This window comes from Pongo pygmaeus, chromosome 10 (genome assembly GCF_028885625.2).
Source record: "Pongo pygmaeus isolate AG05252 chromosome 10, NHGRI_mPonPyg2-v2.0_pri, whole genome shotgun sequence".
Classification (NCBI taxonomy): domain Eukaryota; kingdom Metazoa; phylum Chordata; class Mammalia; order Primates; family Hominidae; genus Pongo; species Pongo pygmaeus.
Window position 1 is genome coordinate 111,067,823 of NC_072383.2, and position 19,678 is coordinate 111,087,500.

At 46.2% G+C, this 19,678-nt stretch overlaps 2 protein-coding genes across 9 annotated transcripts in view; one reads left to right on the forward strand and one right to left on the reverse strand.

Annotated features, from left to right (window-relative positions):
* Positions 1 to 2,352: 2,352 nt before the first annotated feature.
* On the reverse strand, positions 2,353 to 15,980 carry RPL6 (ribosomal protein L6). Of its 5 annotated transcripts, XM_054444349.2 has the most exons (9): positions 15,873 to 15,980; positions 8,460 to 8,601; positions 7,505 to 7,586; positions 5,607 to 5,843; positions 5,425 to 5,523; positions 3,932 to 4,075; positions 3,470 to 3,518; positions 3,026 to 3,210; positions 2,353 to 2,539 (listed from the first exon to the last, which is right to left on the reverse strand). In XM_054444349.2, exons 4-9 carry the CDS (start codon positions 5,841 to 5,843, stop codon positions 2,387 to 2,389), a joined length of 867 nt encoding a protein of 288 aa, XP_054300324.1. In that variant the 5' UTR covers positions 7,505 to 7,586; positions 8,460 to 8,601; positions 15,873 to 15,980; the 3' UTR covers positions 2,353 to 2,386. The 5 variants fall into 5 exon arrangements, with proteins under 5 accessions (XP_054300324.1, XP_054300322.1, XP_054300319.1 ...); XM_054444347.2 differs by lacking the exons at positions 7,505 to 7,586; positions 8,460 to 8,601; positions 15,873 to 15,980 and adding an exon at positions 6,779 to 6,842; XM_054444344.2 differs by lacking the exons at positions 7,505 to 7,586; positions 8,460 to 8,601; positions 15,873 to 15,980 and adding an exon at positions 6,395 to 6,809.
* A 59-nt stretch (positions 15,981 to 16,039) lies between these two features.
* The window catches only part of PTPN11 (protein tyrosine phosphatase non-receptor type 11), a 97,545-nt gene continuing 93,906 nt past the window's right edge, over positions 16,040 to 19,678 (forward strand). For 2 of the 4 annotated variants that reach the window (XM_054443519.2, XM_054443520.2), the window contains exon 1: positions 16,040 to 16,270. In XM_054443519.2, coding sequence (XP_054299494.1) covers positions 16,257 to 16,270 — 14 coding nt within the window. In that variant the 5' untranslated portion in view covers positions 16,040 to 16,256. The remainder of the gene's footprint in view (positions 16,271 to 19,678) is intronic. The other 2 variants (XM_063647115.1, XM_063647116.1) reach the window with 1 other exon arrangement.

Consider the following 19,678-nt stretch of genomic DNA (forward strand, 5'->3'; position numbering starts at 1 on the left):
GCCAACATGGTGAAACCCTGTCTCTACTAAAAATACAAAAATACACACACACACAAAAATTAGCTGGGCACAGTGGCAGGCGCCTGTAATCCCAGCTATGCGGGAGGCTGAGGCAGAAGAATCACTTGAACCTGGGAGGCAGAGGTTGCAGTGAGCTGAGCTGGCACCACTGCACTCCAGCCTGGGCGACACAGCAAGACTCCGTCTCAAAAAACAAACAAAAAGCAAAAAACAGTGGCTTAAAACAACTATTTTATGTGCTTATAATTCTGTGGGTCAGCATTTTGGGTTGGGCTCTGCTGGGCAGTTCTGCTGGTCCTGCCTGGGGTCATTCATGTGGGTGCAGGCATCTGGAGGTTTGACTGTGGCTGGCTGGCCTCACTCACATAGCTGGTGGTTGGAGCCAGCTCTTGGCTGCCTTTTTCTCCATATGGCCTCATCTACCCTCAAGGAGGCTAGCCCTGGCTTCTATGCATGGCTGCAGCAATGTCCCAGGAGGGAAAGAAAGGCAGCTGCACAAGGCCTAGGCTTGGATGATCCACATCACTTATGCCATTCTATTGGTCAAAACAAAAGGGGTGGAATCTGTTTGATTCCAAATCTTTGAAACAATGCAGAGGCTAGTGCAATGATTCTCAAAGTAGGATCTAGGGATATTTATCTGTTCCTGAGATCCTTAAAAAGGGACCTGTGAAGTTAAAACAGTTTGTCATACTACTGTTAAGACATTGTCCTTTTAACTCGAGTGCAAAATGGAGTTTTCCTGAGGTGTAATATATGTGATACTGCAATAGATTGAATAAAGAAGCAGATATAAGAATCTGTCTCCTATGAAGCCAGACATGAAATACATTTGCAGATATATAAAACCATTGTCCTCGTTATTTTTTGCTTTGGAAAAATTATTTTTAGAGACAGGGTCTTGCTCTGTTGCCCAGGCTGGAGTGCAGTGGTGTGATCATAGCTCACTGAAGACTTGAACTCCCAGGCTCAAGCCATCCTCCCCACTCAGCCTCCCAAGTAGTTGGAACCACAGGTACACGCCACCAGGCTGGGCTTATTTATTTTTTGAGATGGAGTTTTGCTCGTTGCCCACATTACAGGTGCACACATTACAGGTGTGAGTGACTGTGCCTGGACCAAGTTTTTTTTTTTTAATAAAAATGTTATTTATATAAACATGTCATTTTAAAATATTCTAGTAACATTTTTTTTTTGAGTCAGTCTTGCTCTGTCGCCCAGGCTGGAGTGCAGTGGTGTGATGTCACTTACTGCAACCTCTCTCTCCCAACCAAATTCTCCTGCCTCAGCCTCCCGAGTAGCTGGGATTATAGATACCTGCCCACCATGTCCAGCTAATTTTTTTTGCATTTTTAGTAGAGACGGGGTTTCACCATGTTGGCCAGGCTGGTCTCAAAATCCTGACCTCAGTTGATCAGCCCGCTTTGGCCTCCCAAAGGGCTGGGATTACAGGTTAAGCTATGGCACCCGGCCTTTTTTCACTTTTTTTGGACACAGGGTCTCACTGTCACCCAGGATTGGTGCGCAGTGGTGAAATCATAGGTCACCACAGCCTGGACCTCCTAGGCTCAATTGATCCTCCTGGCCCCAACTCCCAAAATATGGGGGTTACAGGTGGAAGGCAGCACACCCAGCCCACATTTTTTTCCATTGGCAGAAATCCAAGTTTGATAACCCACCTATGAGAAGATGGGTACTCTTGTACATTACCAGAACAAATAAACTGGTCTAACACTTGGGAGAGTGTTTGGGAGAATCTGCCAAAATTAAAATGCACAAATTTGGCAGGGTGTGGTGGCTTATGCCTATAATCCCAATACCTTGAGGTCTAGGCAGGATAGCTAGAGCCCAGGAGTTGAACTAGCCCAGGCAATAGGAACTGGGGCCATAATATGTGATAAATGTGCCCATGAACAGCCACTGCACTGGCCTGGGAAACAAGAGCACGGCCTCATAATTATTGGGGAGGAGTTGAGAATTGAGCACATGGGGGAGAAATGGGAGTTTGTTGTCTGAATAGTCAGCAGTTATTCTCTTCTCTCATCCATGTAGTTTAGCACTGACTCCTTCAGAGATAAGTGGGAAAATGGCCCCACTTTACATTGGTAGAGGGTGGGTGAAAAAGTTATTAGCCAGGCACCAAGACGAATCTGAAGCCAAGAACACCAATGCAAAGCCAATAAACAAGCTCTCTTGTAGACACCAGTCCCTTCCAATCCCATTCTCTACAAAGGAAAACCCCCAGGTGAGCTGGCATGGTCAAACTACACCTTCAGGAAGGTAAGAATATTTTTAAAAAACCAAAAATTTAAAAAAGAGACACAAACAAAATGTAGTCAGCTATTTAATTAGGTTCTTAAGATATTTAGAACACCAATTTGTGAGGATAAATTCCATTCGTCAGGGCAAACACAGATCGCAGGTAGCCCTGGAGCTGAGGAATAGCTTTGATTTTTGGTAAAATTTGTGAGTCCACAGCTTTCTGATCAATCTTGCGCTGCTCCGTAATCTCATATTTCTAATTAAAGAGAAAATCAAACATTTTAAAACAGGCACATACCAAATTACTTGTAGGTCAACTAAGAAGGCCTGTCTCACAAGTACTAATCCCCAAGAATATTTAGAAAACATTAAAGACAATTTTGACAATCCTTTCCTCGGAATGCTGTGAAACACAACCCATTTTTTATGTAACAAAAATAGCTCTTAAGCTTTTGTATACTTTAGTACACATCAAGGATAAGTAAGGGCACATTCCCAATACAATGGTAGCAGTTAATTCCCACACAATTCCACCAAACTTCAGGATTCTAAGTTGAGCTCCCAGACTGCTAAAAGAACTATTCAATTTAGAAGAATCTGGAATACTAAGTATCTCCCAGTATTCCTCATTATCTAACCTTTCATTTTTCTTCTTTTTGAGCAACAATGCTTAGGTCTGTTTCTTTTCACTCCCAAGTAGAAGGGCCAGTGCTAACACAGGAGATGACAAGTAGAAACTTACCTCTTTTTCTGTGTCGAAGATCTCACCTTCCTGGTGTCTGGGCTTCCGCAGCTTCTTCTTCTTGAAGTAAGCATCAGTAAGATGTTTTGGGATTTTTACATTGCTGATATCAATTTTGGTTGAGGTGGCAATGACAAATTTCTGGTGTGTTCTTCGTAGAGGAACTCGATTGAGGACCAGAGGTCCTAAGGGGGAAAAATTAATTTAGCAAGGAAAAGGGGGAACAGTCATCATCCTGCAATTTAGGTGACTATTACTTGTTATGCTGCTACACAAAAAAGACCACCTGTCTAACCCACTTGCACACAAGGCAATGAAATGGGCCTCAGACACTTGTGGCATTAAGTGTCTACCATGTAATCAGTAGCAAACAAATGTGTATACTACTGCAAGCATGTATAAATGGAAGTTTCACAGAACATCACAATCCAAGAATTTTCTTACCAGTCACAAGTAACAAGCCACTAGCCAGCTGCTTCAGGAAAACCACCCTCTGTAAGTTAAAAAGAAAATAATTAGTTTTCTGCAATTAAAAACTGACTTCTGAATTCATAAAATCACAGGCATCTAAATTTGGGTAAAGGAAATTTCTACATGTGTATGTATATAGCTCAGCAGTTCTGGAAGCAACCACAGCAAGCTACTAAGGTAGTACTCCAGGCATAAATACATTTTTGAGTAAATGAACATGTGTAACATAATCAACAGCAGGAAATGGCTAATAAATCACCATGGATTAAACTTGTTATTTCCAACAACTAAGTTGTATCTTGCAGATCATTTCCCCTTGCCCCAAACATAGGTAAATAAAGGAAAACTACACCTAGCGTGCAAACGCATTGCCACCAGGCACCCCAGGCAGCTGCAGTGAAGCTCACTGTGCTCCCCAAGCACAGGCACTCTCACCTTGCCCCTGTGGCGTCCAGTGAGGATGATCAGAATGGTCCCGGGGGTAATGCTGGCTCGCAGTTTTCTCACGTGCTGACTGAAGGGTTTTTTGCCGTGGCTCAACAGCTTTCGAGGCACATCTTCAGTAGGATAATATCTAGGCTGGAGAGAGTCCACAGATCCAACTTATTTAAATAAGCCATTCAGATTAGTAGAAGCGAGCTATGTCAGTCAAACTTTTGCTATAGCCTTTTTATTTTAGAGTATAATACTGTATTTATACGATTCCATTTTCATTTCTGCTAAGTAGACTTGGAAAAGGTCAATTATGCTTCTGCATCCTGTGTGCAAAAAAGGACAGAAACCATTTAATGAATGAGATATGTGCTGAAGCAAAGAAAGCATCAAGCAAGTCACCTTTGTAATCTTGAGCAAAAACTAAACCTCAGAGATTACATGTGCGACATGCCACATTTTGCAGATTAGGGATACATGGCTTGTTTTCCAATTCAAGTAAAGTGTGTTCATATCCTAGTCACTTCATCTGATCCTCACAGCAACAAGTCTTATCTCCACTTCATCCACAAAGGAAAACAAATTGCATAAAACCAGACACTAGGACTGGCAGATCATTTCTGCAAAAGTTAGACACCATGCAAGGGCCATTAAAGACATGACTACAAATAACTCACAATAACCTATTTCCAACTATACCATATCATTAGTGCAGTCTCACTTTCACCACAAACATGATCACCTAATAGGAAAACGAGTTCACAAGACAACTGTCATCTTCCCTCTCATGCAGTGATCCTCAACTGTGAAACTGTATGGTGTAACTTATTTGGGAATGTTCTCATAATGAAAATTACAGAGCAAATCCTGAGATTACACTGGGTCTTGTGTGTGGTAAAGGGGGCCAAGAAACACTGCTCTAGTGGGAAATGTTCTATAGAACAGGCTATGTATTATTTCATTTAATCTCCACAATAACTCTTTGAGGTAAACCCTCATTCTCATCTTATCTTTTTTTGAGATAGAGTCTCCCTCTGTCGCCCAGGCTGGAGTGCAGTAGTGCAACCTCTGCCTCCCGGGTTCAAGCGGTTCTCCTGCCTCAGCCTCCTGAGCAGCTGGGACTACAGGCACGCAACCAGCTAATTTGTATATTTTTACTAGAGATGTGGTTTCACTATGTTGGCCAGGCTGGTCTTGAACTCCTGACCTCAGGGGATCTGCTCGCCTGGGCCTCCCAAAGTGCTGGGATTACAGGCATGAGCCACCACACCCAGCCTCATTCCCATATTATATGCAAAAGAATAAAGCACAGACGAGTAACTTAAATTACTTTAGATTAACAGTAAATGTTGAAGCCAAGTTACAAACCCAGAGCCCTTTATTTTCTATCAGAAATTCTCCGGTATGCAGAAACTTACAGTATCTAAGTATTCAAAAACATCTTCACAGTATTCAAGCATGAGCAGAAAATCCAATTTACAGTCCCCACATCTTACCATTTTGCGAAGTTTAACCACCCGGGTACCGCCGTTCTTGTCACCACCAACTGGTTTTGTAACAGTTGCAAGAACCTTCTCCTTCTTTTTCTTTTCAACCTACAAGGACACAAATGCATCAACAGTAAGAGAATGCCAATTAAGGTTAAGACATGATGGTCCGTGGTCCCCTCTTCTCTTACCTTGGATTTAGCGGCTGAGTACTTCCTCTTGTACATGGCCTTTCTGGAATACATGGCAGATCGGGAATACCTGCCAATTCCTCTGACAAGGACAGGGTTGCGGCTGCAATGGGGCTTCCCCTTCTTGGGCTTTTTAGCCTTGAGGTTACCCTTTTTCACCTTGCCACCAGCATCAGCCTTCTTGGCTTCGGGTTTCTTCTCTTTAGTATCTGGCTTCTCAACTTTTTCACCCGCCATCTAAAAATATTTTTTTGTAGATAAAAAAGGCATTTCACCAGTCATCTCTTTAACAAGACAATAACGAACCTGTAGATGCATGGGCTGGGCTCCCCAGACTACAATCCCTCCCCCGGTAAGACACAGGCCTTCCTCTCAAACTCTACCCATTCTCCTCCAACCTTCACTATGACTCATTTGGGGGTTGTCTCCCCAATACATTATAAACTCTTTTTTTTGAGGATTTGAAACTATCTCACACCTATTAGGTTTTTTTTACCAAATACTGAGCGATCAGAAGTCCGTACAACTACTATTTTTTATTACTGTTTTGCGAATTAGAAAACGTAGATGCAGAATGTGTCCACAGGTTAGAAGCACCAAGACCAGAACTTGAAATCCCTTACTTTCAGTACCTTTCGTCTTAACCCTTAAGACCAGTGTCTCTTTTCAAGAAACTCGATTTAGGAATTGAGGACACAAACAGAATCAGCCCAAATTGAGCCCAAACAGAAAAAGATCGCAAAGACCAAGAAGCGACTTCCGGTCGCGGACGCTGGGAGACGCCAAACCTTTTGGCTTCAGTGCGGAACCCCAACGTGGCTGCGACAGGCTCAGTGTCATCCTCTGGAACCCAGGACCGGGAACACAGTGCACGCGCCGTCTCCCCGCTTCCTCTGACACCCACCAGTCCGCTACGGGTCCCCGAAAGGGCCTCGTTCCCCCAGCCCAAGAGAGTGGCGAAGAGCCGGAGGGAGCCACTACGGCATTCTACCTCACCCTCTTTGTCCCCTGCCGCAAACCCAAACAACAAAAATGAAGCGTCTGGAAGGCCTCTCAGTTAGCCTTGGACATGTCCGACCCCTGTAGGTGTCGACTGGATGCCCTCCAGGTTCGGATGGCGAAGGATTGGGAGTCCTGAACTCAACTCTTGCAGACAAGCCCGCGATTCCTACCTTGCAAGATGGGAAAGAGAACTAAGGTCCCGGCTTCCGGTCTATAAGCGATCATGGGAAGTGCGAGTCTCACTTCCTTCCGGATCTGGGGCATCATGGGGAATGTAGTATTTCCCCGTTAAGAAAAAAATAGTAAATCCTAGGCCGGGTGCGGTGGCTCACACCTGTAATCCCAGCCCTTTGGGAGGCCGAGGCAGGAGGATCCTGTGAGGCTGGCAGTTCGAGACCAGCCTGGCCAACATGGTGAAATCCCGACTCTACTAAAAATACAAAAGGTAGCCGGGTGTGGGTGGTGCGTGTCTGTAATGCCAGCCAGTCGAGGCGCGGAGGCAGGAGAATCACTTGAATCTGGAGGTGGAGATTGCAGTGAGCCAAGATCGCGACACTGCGCTCTAGGCAACAGAGCAAGATTCTCACAAAAGAAAAAAAAAAAAAAAAAGGCCGGACACGGTGGCTCACGCCTGTAATCCCAGCATTCCAAAGATCGTGCCACTGCGTGCCAGCGCACTCCAGCCTGGGAAATAGAGCCAGACTCAGTCTCAAAACAATAACAACAACAAAAAAAAGAAAAAAAAATTAGCCGAGTGTGGTTGTTAGTGCCTGTAGTCCCAGCTATTCGGGAGGCTAAGGCGGGAGGATCACTTGAGTCCTGGAGATCTGGGCTGCAGTGCAGTGAGCTCTAATCTTGTCACTTGAGATTAGGTCAGTGGTCCCCTCTTCCCTTACCTTGGATTTAGCGGCTACTTCCTCTTGTACATGGCCTTTCTCATTCCTGTCCTCCGGCCTGGCCTACAGAATGAGACTGTGTCTTAAAAAAAGTAAAAAAAAAAATTAAAGTGAGGATAACAATAGTAACTTACTTCATAAGGATGTTGGGAACATTAAATAATATATAAACAGTACTGAGAAGCATATTTGATGGATGGTAAATGCTACATAAGTGTTAGCTCTTTTTTTTTTTTTTTTTTTTTTGAGATGGAGTCTCGCTCTGTCACCCAGGTTGGAGTGTGGTGGCACGATCTTGGCTCACGGCAATCTCTGCCTCCTGGGTTCAAGTGATTCTCCTGCCTCAGCCTCCCGAGTAGCAGGGATTACAGGCGCACAACACCATGCCCAGCTAATTTTTTGTATTTTTAGTAGAGACAGGGTTTCACCATGATGGCCAAGCTGGTTTTGAACTCCTGACCTCAAGTGATCCACCCGCCTCAGCCTCCCAAAGTGCTAGGATTACAGGCGTGAGCCACCGCACCTGGCGAACTGTTAGCTCTTGTTATTGTCACCATCACCACTACAATCATCTGATCATCAACATCCTAGTTGTTGTCAAGTATTCTGCTAAAGTTTATGCATGGGAGATAATAAGCAATATTGCATGCAATGTGCCTTGCTTTATTTCATTTAATTCTCCCAACAACCTGTGAATGATACTATTATGAGGAAACTGAGTCTCAAGGACATTAAGTAACTTGCTCACAGCATAGATCTGATTCCAAAGATTGCACTCTTAACCATTAGGCTGCAAGATTAAAGAGATGATTAATGAAGATGCATGAGAGTTTTGCTCATGTTAGAATTAAAAATAAGAATACTTATTATCTTTTGCAAAATACACAACACAGTATATGTCATAGTTCTTTACTGCTTCAAAGCCCTTAAGCCAACATGTACACATTTGTAATACCTTCTAGCTTGCGTTTTCCATTTTCCTCCATTCGCTTCTTTCTGGTTGCTAGAGCTTTTCACCTTGATTTTTTCAGATCGAAACCACCTGCTTCATGGCAGTGTCTCTGGGAATCATTTAGCCTTTTTCTGGTTCTGATTCACTGAGGATACAAATACAATGATCAGATGAACACTGCCCTTTTTTTTGAGAATGGGAATGTCAGCAGCTTTATTTGTTTAGCTTCCTCAGCAAAGCACCTCTTAGAAACTTCAGCTGCAGAAAATGTACCACAATGAATGAATGAAATGCACAGTTGCTTACGTGGGCCCCTCAAAATTTCTGGCAATCTCAGATAATTTCACCTAGTAAACGCCCCAAAATATGTGTTGAATGACCTGTCATTAAAATAAAAACGTAGATGAACCCCCTCTTGTGTTTTGTTGCGGTATTGCAAGATTTACAATTCATTAGTTGGGCAAAATATCATGTTATAAAGTAAATGTTTTTATTAAGTTTAGTTTTGCCATATATAAAATTCTCTGAAATTTGTGCAGCACTTTAATCACAAAGCAGACATTTTTGCAGACACTTAATCTTTTTTTTTTTTCTTTCTGAGATGGAGTCTTGCTCTGTTGCCCAGGCTGGAGTGCAGTGCCGTGATCTTGGCTCACTGCAACCTCTGCCTCCTGGGTTCAAGCCATTCTCCTGCCTCAGCCTCCTGAGTAGCGGGGATTACAGGCGCCCACTACCACACCTGGCTAATTTTTTTTTTTTTTTTGAAACAGAGTCTTGCTCTTTTGCCCAGGCTGGAGTGCAGTGGCATGATCTTGGCTCACTGCAATCTCCACCTCCTGGGTTCACGCCATTCTCCTGCCTCAGCCTCCCGAGTAGCTGGGACTATAGGTGCCCGCCACCATGCCTGACTAATTTTTTGTATTTTTAGTAGAGGTGGGGTTTCACTGTGTTAGCCAGGATGGTCTCGATCTCCTGACCTCGTGATCTGCCTGCCTCAGCCTCCCAAAGTGCTGGGATTACAGGCATGAGCCACCGTGCCCGGCAAATTTTTTGTGTTTTTATTGGAGACGGGATTTCACCATGTTGGCCAGGCTGGTTTTGAACTCCTGACCTCAGGTGATCTGCTCACCTCGGTCTCCCAAAGTGCTGGGATTACAGGCGTCAGCCACCTCGCCCAGCCTAATTTTTTTTTTTTTTTTTTGGAGACGGAGTATCGCTCTGTCGCCCAGGCTGGAATGCAAGGTGAGATCATGGCTCACTGCAGCCTTGACCTCCTGGGTTCAAGCAATCCTCCCACCTCAGCCCCCTGAGTAGCTGGGAGTACAGTGCACACCACCATACCTGGCTAATTTTTTTACATTTTTTGTAGAGATGGGGTCTCACAATGTTGCCTCAGCTGTATTTTTTGTTTTTTTGTTAGGCAGTAAATCTTTTAAAGCCTGGCCAACATGGTGAAACCCCATCTCTGCTAAAAATACAAAAATTAGCCAGGCATGGTGGTGCATGCCTGTAATTCCAGCTACTTGGGAGGCTGAGGCACGAGAATCACTTGAAACCGGGAGGCAGAGTTTGCAATGAGCCGAGACCGTGCCACTGCACTCCAGCCTGAGCCACACAGTGAGACTCTGTCTCAAAAATAAAAATAAAAATAAATAAAATAGAAAAATATCTTTATATGTGTTATGTATGTGTGTGAGCCTGTGTGTGGGATGAGTTTGTGTGTTTGTATATGCATAAAGTGTGGAAAGACATACATCAAACCATTAACACTGCTGGGGATTGGGATATGGAGTACGTATGCATTAAGGAACACAGAAAATTACTGTTTATTGTTTAGCTTGTTGCAAGGAACTTGTATTGCTTTCATAATTGAGAAAGAAATTCAAATGAAGTAATGGCTATTATCTGAATTAATTTCTAAATGAATATATCTTTTTAAAATTAAGATAGAGTTGGCCGGGCGCGGTGGCTCATGCCTGTAATCCCAGCACTTTGGGAGGCCGAGGCAGGCAGATCACGAAGTCAGGAGATCAAGACCATCCTGGCTAACACGGTGAAACCCTGTCTCTACTAAAAAATACAAAAAAATTAGCTGGGCATGGTGGCGGGTGCCTGTAGTCCCAGCTACTCGGGAGGCTGAGGCAGGAGAATGGTGTGAACCCAGGAGGCAGAGCTTGCAGTGAGCCGAGATTGTGCCACTGCACTCCAGCCTGGGCGACAGAGTGAAGACTCCATCTCAAAAAATAAATAAATAATAATAATAAAAAATTCAGATTGAGGTTTTTTGTTTTTTTTTTTTTTTTTTTTGCTATGTTGCCCAGGCTGCCAGGCTGGTCTCAAACTCCTGTCTCAAGAGATCCTCCTGTTAGCTACCATGCCCGGCCATATAAATGAATATGCCAGGCACTACTCCAGGCATATAAAGATGGGAAGACTGGCTGGGCACGGTAGCTCATGCTTGTAATCCTAGCACTTTGGGAGGCGGAGGCAGGATGATTGTTTGAGCCCAGGGGTTTTAGACCAATCTGGGTAACATGGCAAAACCCTGTCTGTATTAAAAAAAAAAAAAAGGAAGACAATGACTTTGCCTTAAAAGGAGATCATAATCTAAAGGAAGACACAGAACAACGATGACAGAACCCACAATTATGTTGAAATGTGTTAGGTGCTGATAGAGGCATGAAGAGGCAGCCCCAGGAGCATAGGAAAGGAGTCTCTCTTTTATTCTCAAAAAGTGAAAGAATGTTTTCTGGAGGAGCTGCTTACGTTGGAGTTGAACCTTGCATGACTGTTTTCCAGATGGAGAAGGGTTTGAAGAGTATTCCACGCAGTAGGAACTAAATTTTGGAAGACAGGGATGCAAGAAACAGCTAGAAGCCTTTAGAAACTGCTAGATTATGTGAGGGTGTTGGCACAGGCCATATCTAGAAGGGACTGATGTGCTAAGGGAAGGAGTTCAACTTAATGCTAGAGGGTTTGAACCTCCTTCATACAACAGGGGAGTGACATGATTAGATTTGTATTTTTAAAAGATTATTCATTCTAGCTGCAGAGTGTGCAGAATATAGGAAACACTAGGAAGGTAGTAGTTCCTGCACTCAAAGAGCTAATAGTTTACTTTGGAAAAGAGACAAATGATAGCCAGCTTTTATCAAGTGCTGACTTTGCCAGACACTGTTCTAAGTACTTCACAAACCTATCCTATGGTAGGATTTTGATTCCTACTTTGCAGAGAAGGAAACAGACACAGAGGAGTCAAATGATTTGCTTATAGACACCCAGGCAGCTAGATCAAGAACTTAATTGGCAGCCAGGCGCGGTGGCTCACACCTGTAATTCCAGCACTTTGGGAGGCCGAGGCGGGTGGATCACGAGGTCAGGAGATCAAGACCCTCCTGGCTAATGCGGTGAAACCCTGTCTCTACTAAAAAAAATACAAAAAATTAGCCAGGCGTGGTGGCGGTCACCTGTAGTCCCAGCTACTTGGGAGGCTGAGGCAGGAGAATGGCGTGAACCTGGGAGGCGGTGCTTGCAGTGAGCCGGGATCGCGCCACTGCACTCCAGCCTGGGAGACAGAGCGAGACTGTCTAAAAAAAAAAAAAAAAAAAAAAAAACCACAAAACTTAATTGAATGCTTCCTATATGATACGGCTCTTAGATTTATAGTGTAGCGTGTTAGGTTCTAAGGATAGGTGTCTTGGTGACCATCTGACCTGGACTAGAGAATCAGGTGAAACTTGTATTCCAGAGGAAGTGGCTCCTAGCCTGAGATCAGAGGCATAGAGTTGATGTGGAGGAGAGTCAGGAAGAACCCTCTGGGGAAAGAAAGCAGATTGTTAAAAGGCTCTAAGCTGGGAAAGAATATGGCATATTGATGGGAGCTGAAAGTCATTCAGCATGGCTGGGTCATAGAGAATGAAGTAAGTAGTGGGGAGACAGGGGGTGGTGAAGTGATTGGGGACCAGAGTTAAAAAACTCTGGTGCATTGGCTCATGCCTGTAAATCCAAGGCCTTGGGAGGTCAAAGTGGGAGGACTGCTTGAGGCCAGGAGTTCAAGACCAGCCTGGGCAACGTAGCAAGACCTTGTGTCTAAAAAAATTTTTTTAAACTTTTTTTTGGGCCGGGCATGGTGACTCACGCCTGTAATCCCAGCACTTTGGGAGGCTGAGGTGGGTGGATCACTTGAGGTCAGGAGTTGGAGACCAGCCTGGCCAACATGGCGAAACCCTGTCTCTACTAAAGATACAAAAAAAATTAGCTGGGCATGGTTGTGGGTGCCTGTAATCCCAGCTACTTGGGAGGCTGAGGCAGGAGAATTGCTTGAATCCGGGAGGTGGAGTTTGCAGTGAGCCGGGATTGCGCCACTGCACTCCAGCCTGGGTAACAGAATGAGACTCCACCTCAAACAAAACAAAAAACTTTTTTTTTTTTTTTTATAGGGACAAGGGTCTTACTCTGCCCAGGCTGTTCTTGAACTCTTTGGGCTCAAGAAATCCTCCCACCTAGGAGTCCCAAAACACTGGGATTACAGAGGTGAGCCACCACATCCAGGGGGATAAACCTTTTTTTTTTTTTTGGACTTCATTCTAAAATCAAGGAGAAGCCATTGATGAATTCAATGTAGGGAGTGACTAGTTTTGCAGTTTTTTTTTTTTTTTTGAGATGGAGTCTCGCTCTGACGCCCAGGCAGGAGTGCAGTGACGCAATCGTGGCTCACTGCAAGCACCACTTCCTGGGTTCAAGCGATTCTCTCGCTTCAGCCTCCTGAGTGGCTGGGACTACAGGTGCCCACCACTGCACCCAGCTAAATTTTGTATTTTGTATTTTTTTTTTTTTTTTTGAGACAGAGTCTCACTCTGTTGCCCAGGCTGGAGTGCAGTGGCGCGATCTCGGCTCACTGCAAGCCCCACCTCCTGGGTTCACGCCATTCTCCTGCCTCAGCCTCCCAAGCAGCTGGGACTACAGGCGCCCGTCACCACGCCCGGCTAATTTTTTGTATTTTTTGTAGAGACGGAGTTTCACTGTGTTAGCCAGGATGGTCTCGATCTTCTGACCTCGTGATCTGCCCGCCTCCGCCTCCCAAAGTGCTGGGATTACAGGCGTGAGCCACCGCACCCGGCCCTAAATTTTGTATTTTTAGTAGAGATTGTGTTTGACCATGTTGGCCAGGCTGGTCTCAAACTCCTGACCTCAGGTGATCCACCCACCTTGGCCTCCCAAAGTGCTGGGATTACAGGCGTGAGCCACCACACTTGGCCACAATTAATTGTATTTTTAGTAGAGATGAGGGTTCACCATGTTGGCCAGACTGGCCTCAAACTCCTGACCTCAGGTGATCCACCTGCCTTGGCCTCCCAAAGTGTTGGGATTACAGGCATGAGCTACCGCGCCCCGCGCGCCCCGCCTAGTTTTGTAGTTTAGATTACTCTGGCTACTATGTGGAGATTGGATTAGGAAGTTTAGGCCTGCAGGCCTGAGATCAGTTAAAATGTTGCTTGTCATCTAGGTGGCCAGGATTTAGGGAGAGGGACAACTGCTTGTTAAATGGCTCTTATGTGAATTAAACTGGCATATATTAAAGGTGATCTTTGTAAGGAGCACATGAGTGCTGAAGCAGTTAGCACACAGTATGAGAGTCATTTGTATATGAATGAAATGGGCAAGCATTAAAAAAATGAGGATTTTGGAGCCATATAGATATGGGTTAAACTTATGGCTCTGCCATTCACTAGATCTGTAGCCTTTATTATTTATTTATTTTTGAGAAAGGGTCTCGCCCTGTCACCCAGGCTGGAGCACAGTGGTGCAGTCTGGGCTCACTGCAACCTCTGCCTGTCCGGTTCAAGCAATTCTCCCACCTCAGCCTCCGGAGTAGCTGGGACTACAGGTGTGCGCCACCAAGCCCGACTAATCTTTGTATTTTTAGTTGAGACGGGGGTCTCACCATGTTGGCCAGGCTGGTCTTGAACTCCTGACCTCAAGTGATCTGCTCTCCTTGGCCTCCCAAAGTGCTGGGATTACAAGCGTGAGCCATCACGCTTAGCTAGATCTGTAGCCTTCAATGAGTCATATGCGCATCAATCAAGTAAAAGCTCTACTCTTCTCAATCTGGTCTGAGCCACCATTATTCCCAGACCAGAATACTATAGTATTCCGTATTTTGACTGGCTTCTGTGTTTGTGGCCTTGCTCTCTTGCTCGAGCTTCACAGAGTGTCCAAAGTAATACTTCCCCACCGCCCGGCTTTTTTTTTTTTTTGAGACATGGTCGCGTCATGTTGCCCAGGCTGGTCTTGAACTCCTAGGCTCAAGCAATCCTCCTGCCTCAGCCTCCCAAAGTGCTGGGATGAAGGCGTGAGCCAGCATACCTGGCCTGAGTGCAGTGGCGCGATCTCGGCTCTCAGCAGCCTCGACCTTCCAGGCTCAAGCAATCCTCTCACCTCAGCCTCCCGAGTAGCTGGGACTACAGGCGCTGGGACTACAGGCGCGCGCCACCACGCCCGGCTAATTTTTGTATTTTTTGTAGAGATAGGATTTCACTATTTTGCCCGGGCTGGTTCCCAACTCCTGGACACAAGCGATTCGCCTGCCTCAGCCTCCCAAAGGGAAGTGCTGGGATTTCAGGCGTGTGCCACCGCTCCCACCCCAAACTAGTATTTATTGTAATTATTATTATTATTATTTTGAGACGGAGTCTCGCTCTATTGCCAGGCTGGAGTGCAGTGGCGCGATCTCGGCTCAATGCAACCTCTGCCTCCCGGGTTCAAGCGATTCTCCTGCTTCAGACTCCCAAGTAGCTGGGACTACAGGCGCCTCCCACCACGCCCGGCTAATTCTTGAATTTTTAGTGGAGACGGGGTTTCACCATGTTGGCCAGGATGGTCTCGATCTCTAGACCTCGGGATCCGCCCACCTCGGCTTCCCAAAGTGCTGGGATTACAGGCGTGAGCCACCGCGCCCAGCCTATTATTTTTTTTTTAGGCAGTGTCTTGCCCTGTCGCCCAGGCTGGAGTGCAGTGGCGTGATCACGACTCACTGCAGCCCCGACTTCTCGGGCTTAAGTTATCTTCCCGCCGCAGCCTCCACGCCCGGTTAGTTTTTTGCATTTTTTGCAGAGATGAGGTCTTGCTTTTTTGCTCAGGCTGGCTTCGAACTCCTTCCTAGGCTTAAGCGACCCTCTTGCCGCAGCCTCCCAAAGTGTTGGGATTACGGGCGTGAACCAACGCGCCCAGCCTACTATCTTTATCTTATAGAAAGAAAAGAACGGAGGAAACCGAGGCTCGGAGACCATAGGTAATTTCCCCAAGGTTCCACAGCTAATGAGTGGAGCGGCGATTTGTGGAACGAAATGAATGAAATCGATGTGGCAGCGGGCCCGGACGGGTCGGTGGCGTAGACGCGGAGCGCGCAGCTCACACCCGGCGGCCGCCGTTTCCAGGAGGAAGCAAGCATGCTTTGGACACTGCGCGTGGCGCATCCGCGGAGCCCCCGAGCTGCCATTCCCGGCCGTCGCTCAGTCCTCGGCTGACGGGAAGCAGGAAGTGGCGGCGGGCGTCGCGAGCGATGACATCACGGGGGCGACGGCGGCGAAGGGCGGGGGCGGAGGAGGAGCGAGCCGGGCCGGGGGGCGGCTGCACAGTCTCCGGGATCCCCAGGCCTGGAGGGGGGTCTGTGCGCGGCCGGCTGGCTCTGCCCCGCGTCCGGTCCCGAGCGGGCCTCCCTCGGGCCAGCCCGATGTGACCGAGCCCAGCGGAGCCTGAGCAAGGAGCGGGTCCGTCGCGGAGCCGGAGGGCGGGAGGAACATGACATCGCGGAGGTGAGGAGCCCCGAGGGGCCCGGCCCGGGCCTCGGCCCGGCCCCCGCCGCGTTCGGTTAGCCCCGTCCGGAAGGGGGCGCCCCGGCCGGGCTTCAGGCTCCCGCCCCGGCCGGGCTTCGGGCTCCCGCCCCGGATCGGGGTTGGGAGCCGGTTTCCTCCTTGTCCCCTCGCCCTCCCGGGGCCGGGGGCCGGCCCCACCGCGCCCCCACCCATCGGGTCCCCATTCATTTCCTGCTTCCCCGAGTTCCGTCTGCGGCAGCCCCGGGGATGCCCGTCAGGCCCGGGGCAGGTAGAGCCGCCGAGGGAACCACGGGTGCCAGTGGCCCGGCTCAGCGCCGCATTCCTGACCCATTGCCTCATGAGAATTGCCTCATGGTGATTCCGAAATAACCCTGCTCACTTGGGGAGGCTCCTTGGGACACGAGAGGGGAGTTGCGCGGGGCCGGACCCCCAGTGGTCTAGTCGTTCTGGGTCACTGTGCCACTTGCGTGCATTTGGGGACTTCACGCAGGACCCCTGACCCTTTTGTATGCCCCTTTGTGTCTTCTTTTCCTCCTACCCCTCACGTGCCAGAAATGGAAAAACTGACTGTATCTGCAGCCACTAGAAGTATTTCCTTCCTCTGCGATCTTCGCTTTGGGAGATGGAAAGGAAGGGAGCCGCATCTCGTTATTTAATCCTTCACTGCAACCTTAACAGTCAGGTCACTTTACTGGTACCCGTTTTATGGATGAGGAAACCGAGGCCCATAAGCAACATGCTAGTAAATGACAAGATTTGAAACTAAGGAGGATTAGTGAGTTAATGAGATCCTTTGAAAGGTCAGGATAATACTACTACTAATAGCTAACGTTTGCTTAGTTCTGACCACAGCCCTATCAGATGGCTACTATTAGCCCCATTGTAAAGATGAGTAAACTGAGTTTCAGAGGTTAAGTAAATTGCCTAACCTCACAGCTAGTAGGTGGTGGAGACAGAATCCCTACTTTTAATCACTGTGTTGCTTCTATTATTTTGTAACTATTGCTAACCATTTGTAAGCCTTAATTCTGTTGTCAAACAGTAGTGTGACCTGTTGTTTTCAGATAGTGATCCTGCTATTTTGTATAGTCACTCTATATACCACTCACACTTAAGACCCATTGTCTATTCTTTTCCATGATTGTTCAATTATGGTCACTGTCTCAGACATTTAAAAAACGATTCAAGCTATTGAGGCTATTTGAATGAGATTTTCTTTTCTTTTTTTTTTTTCTTTCTTTTTTTTTTTGGAGACGGAGGCTCACTCCGTTGCCCAGGCTGGAGTGCAGTGGCGCAATCTCGGCTCACCACAATCTCCGCCTCCTAGGTTCAAGCGATTCTCCTGCCTCAGCCTCCCAAGTAACTGGGACTACAGGCGCGCCACTATGCCCGGCTAATTTTTGTATTTTTAGTAGAGACAGGGTTTCACTATGTTGGCCAGGCTGGTCTCAAACTCCTGACCTCGTGATCCACCTGCCTTGGCCTCCCAAAGTGCTGGAATTACAGGCGTGAGCCACCGCACCCGGCCTGAATGAGATTTTTCAAAATATTAGGAATGTCTCCTCCAAACACACCTGGCATGTTATTCATACATGGATCTGGAATTTAAAAAGGGGAGAAAAAAGAAAACTGAGAACTCGTAGGAAGTGAGTGACTTGGACAGGTCGGTTGGCAAGTGCTTACAGACTGGGTAATATATAACTGCATTTCAACATAACAGTGTATAGCCTCAAATGTTCTAATTCTTTAGGGAGCTTTTAAATAAACAGTTGTCTATTCTTTAATCTGTCAAATAGTCATTGAGCCTTTTGTTCCTGGTGTCTGCTCTTCCAGACAAGTAAGGATCTGCTGCTTTAGGAGAGAAAAAGACGGGGCTGGGGGTTGGGAAAAGGTCTGGGTAGTAATAGTCCCTACATTGTCCAGTTTGTTAATTTAGAAGCATAGAAGTGTGGGCATAGTCAAAGCAGCAAGTGCTAAAGATGACAGTTTGAAATGGAGTAATTCCTTCTCCCCTCCAGCCCTGGTATTATGCACCACCCAAAAAGCCGGGTTATGAACATAATACACATAATTTTGAATGATTCATTATTTTTTGGATTATAAGCCTGTTTTATTTGTTAACCAGCCTTAATGAGGTATAAATGACATGCAATTAATTGCATATATTTAAATGTACAATTTGATCAGTTTTGACATACATATACACTTGGGAAACCACCACCATAGTCAAGATAATGAACACATCTATCACCCCTGGTAATTTTGCCTCATGTTCTTTATAATCCCTCCTTTGTTCTTAGGCAGCCACTATTCTGCTTTCTGTCACTATATATTAGTTTGCATTTCCTAGAATTTTATTTTTAAAAATTTTAAAATTATTTGAATAGAGATGGGGTCTCACTGTGTTGCCCAGAGCAGTCTCAAACTCCTGGGTTCAAGTGATCCTCTCACCTTGGCCTCCTGAAGTGTTGGGATTATAGGCGTGAGACACCCTGCCCAGCCCTAGAATTTTATTATTATTGTTATTATTATGTTTTTTTGAGATAGGGTCTCACTTTGTTGCCCAGGCTGGAGTGCAGTGGTGCGATCACTGCAGCCTTGTTTTCGTAGGCTCAATCCATCCTCCCTCCTCAGCTTCCCGGTTACTGGGGCTACAGGTGTGCACCACCACACCCGGCTAATTTTTGTATTTTTTTATAGAGACAGGGTTTTGCCATGTTGGCCAGGCTGGTCTCAAACTCCTGGGCTCAAGCGATCTTCCTGCCTCAGCCTCCCAAAGTGCTGGGATTACAGGCATGAGCCACTGCGTCCGGCCTTCAAATTACTTTAACCTAGTATTAATTCATTCAACAGGAAGTTAATGAGCCAGGCAAGATAAAGCAGTAAGATAGGAAAATATTGCCATTTTCATGGCTGAGAGAGAGCAGACAAACACATGACTAAACAGGGCAATTTCAGGTAGTAATAAATTCTAGGAGGGAAAAAATCTCACAGAAATGTGAGGATGGGAGAATGCAGTTAGTTTTGATAGGTGGTTTAGAGAAGGTGATCGTGTGAACTGACACCTGAATGATGATTAGTAGTCCGAATTTTGTTTTGCTTAATTATCAAAATAACTCCTCTTGGGTTCGACTTTTATATGCATCCAGTAATTAAAATGTAAGCATATTCAATGTACTGATATCTCTCAGCATCATAGGTAGGAAAACTAAGGCATTCAGCAATTAAGTGACTCCTCCCTTGATCATGTAGCAGTGATAGTACTGGATTTAGATTTTGAGGTTGCTTCTTTGCCCTTCTCTGCCTTTGTGAAACCAACAAAGCTGCCTGTATTTTCCGACTCTTCCTTCAGCATGTGGTACCTCCTTTACATCTGTTTTTGTTCCT

Excerpts from the sequence above, each read along its gene's own strand:
- RPL6 (XM_054444349.2), bottom strand. The coding sequence starts at position 5,843 with ATGGCGGGTGAAAAAGTTGAGAAGCCAGATACTAAAGAGAAGAAACCC. Across the intron at positions 3,211-3,469 it reads TGGCTTGTTACTTGTGACTG|GACCTCTGGTCCTCAATCGA; the intron begins GTAAGAAAATTC and ends TTTCCCCCTTAG. Across the intron at positions 2,540-3,025 it reads TCTTCGACACAGAAAAAGAG|AAATATGAGATTACGGAGCA; the intron begins GTAAGTTTCTAC and ends CTCTTTAATTAG.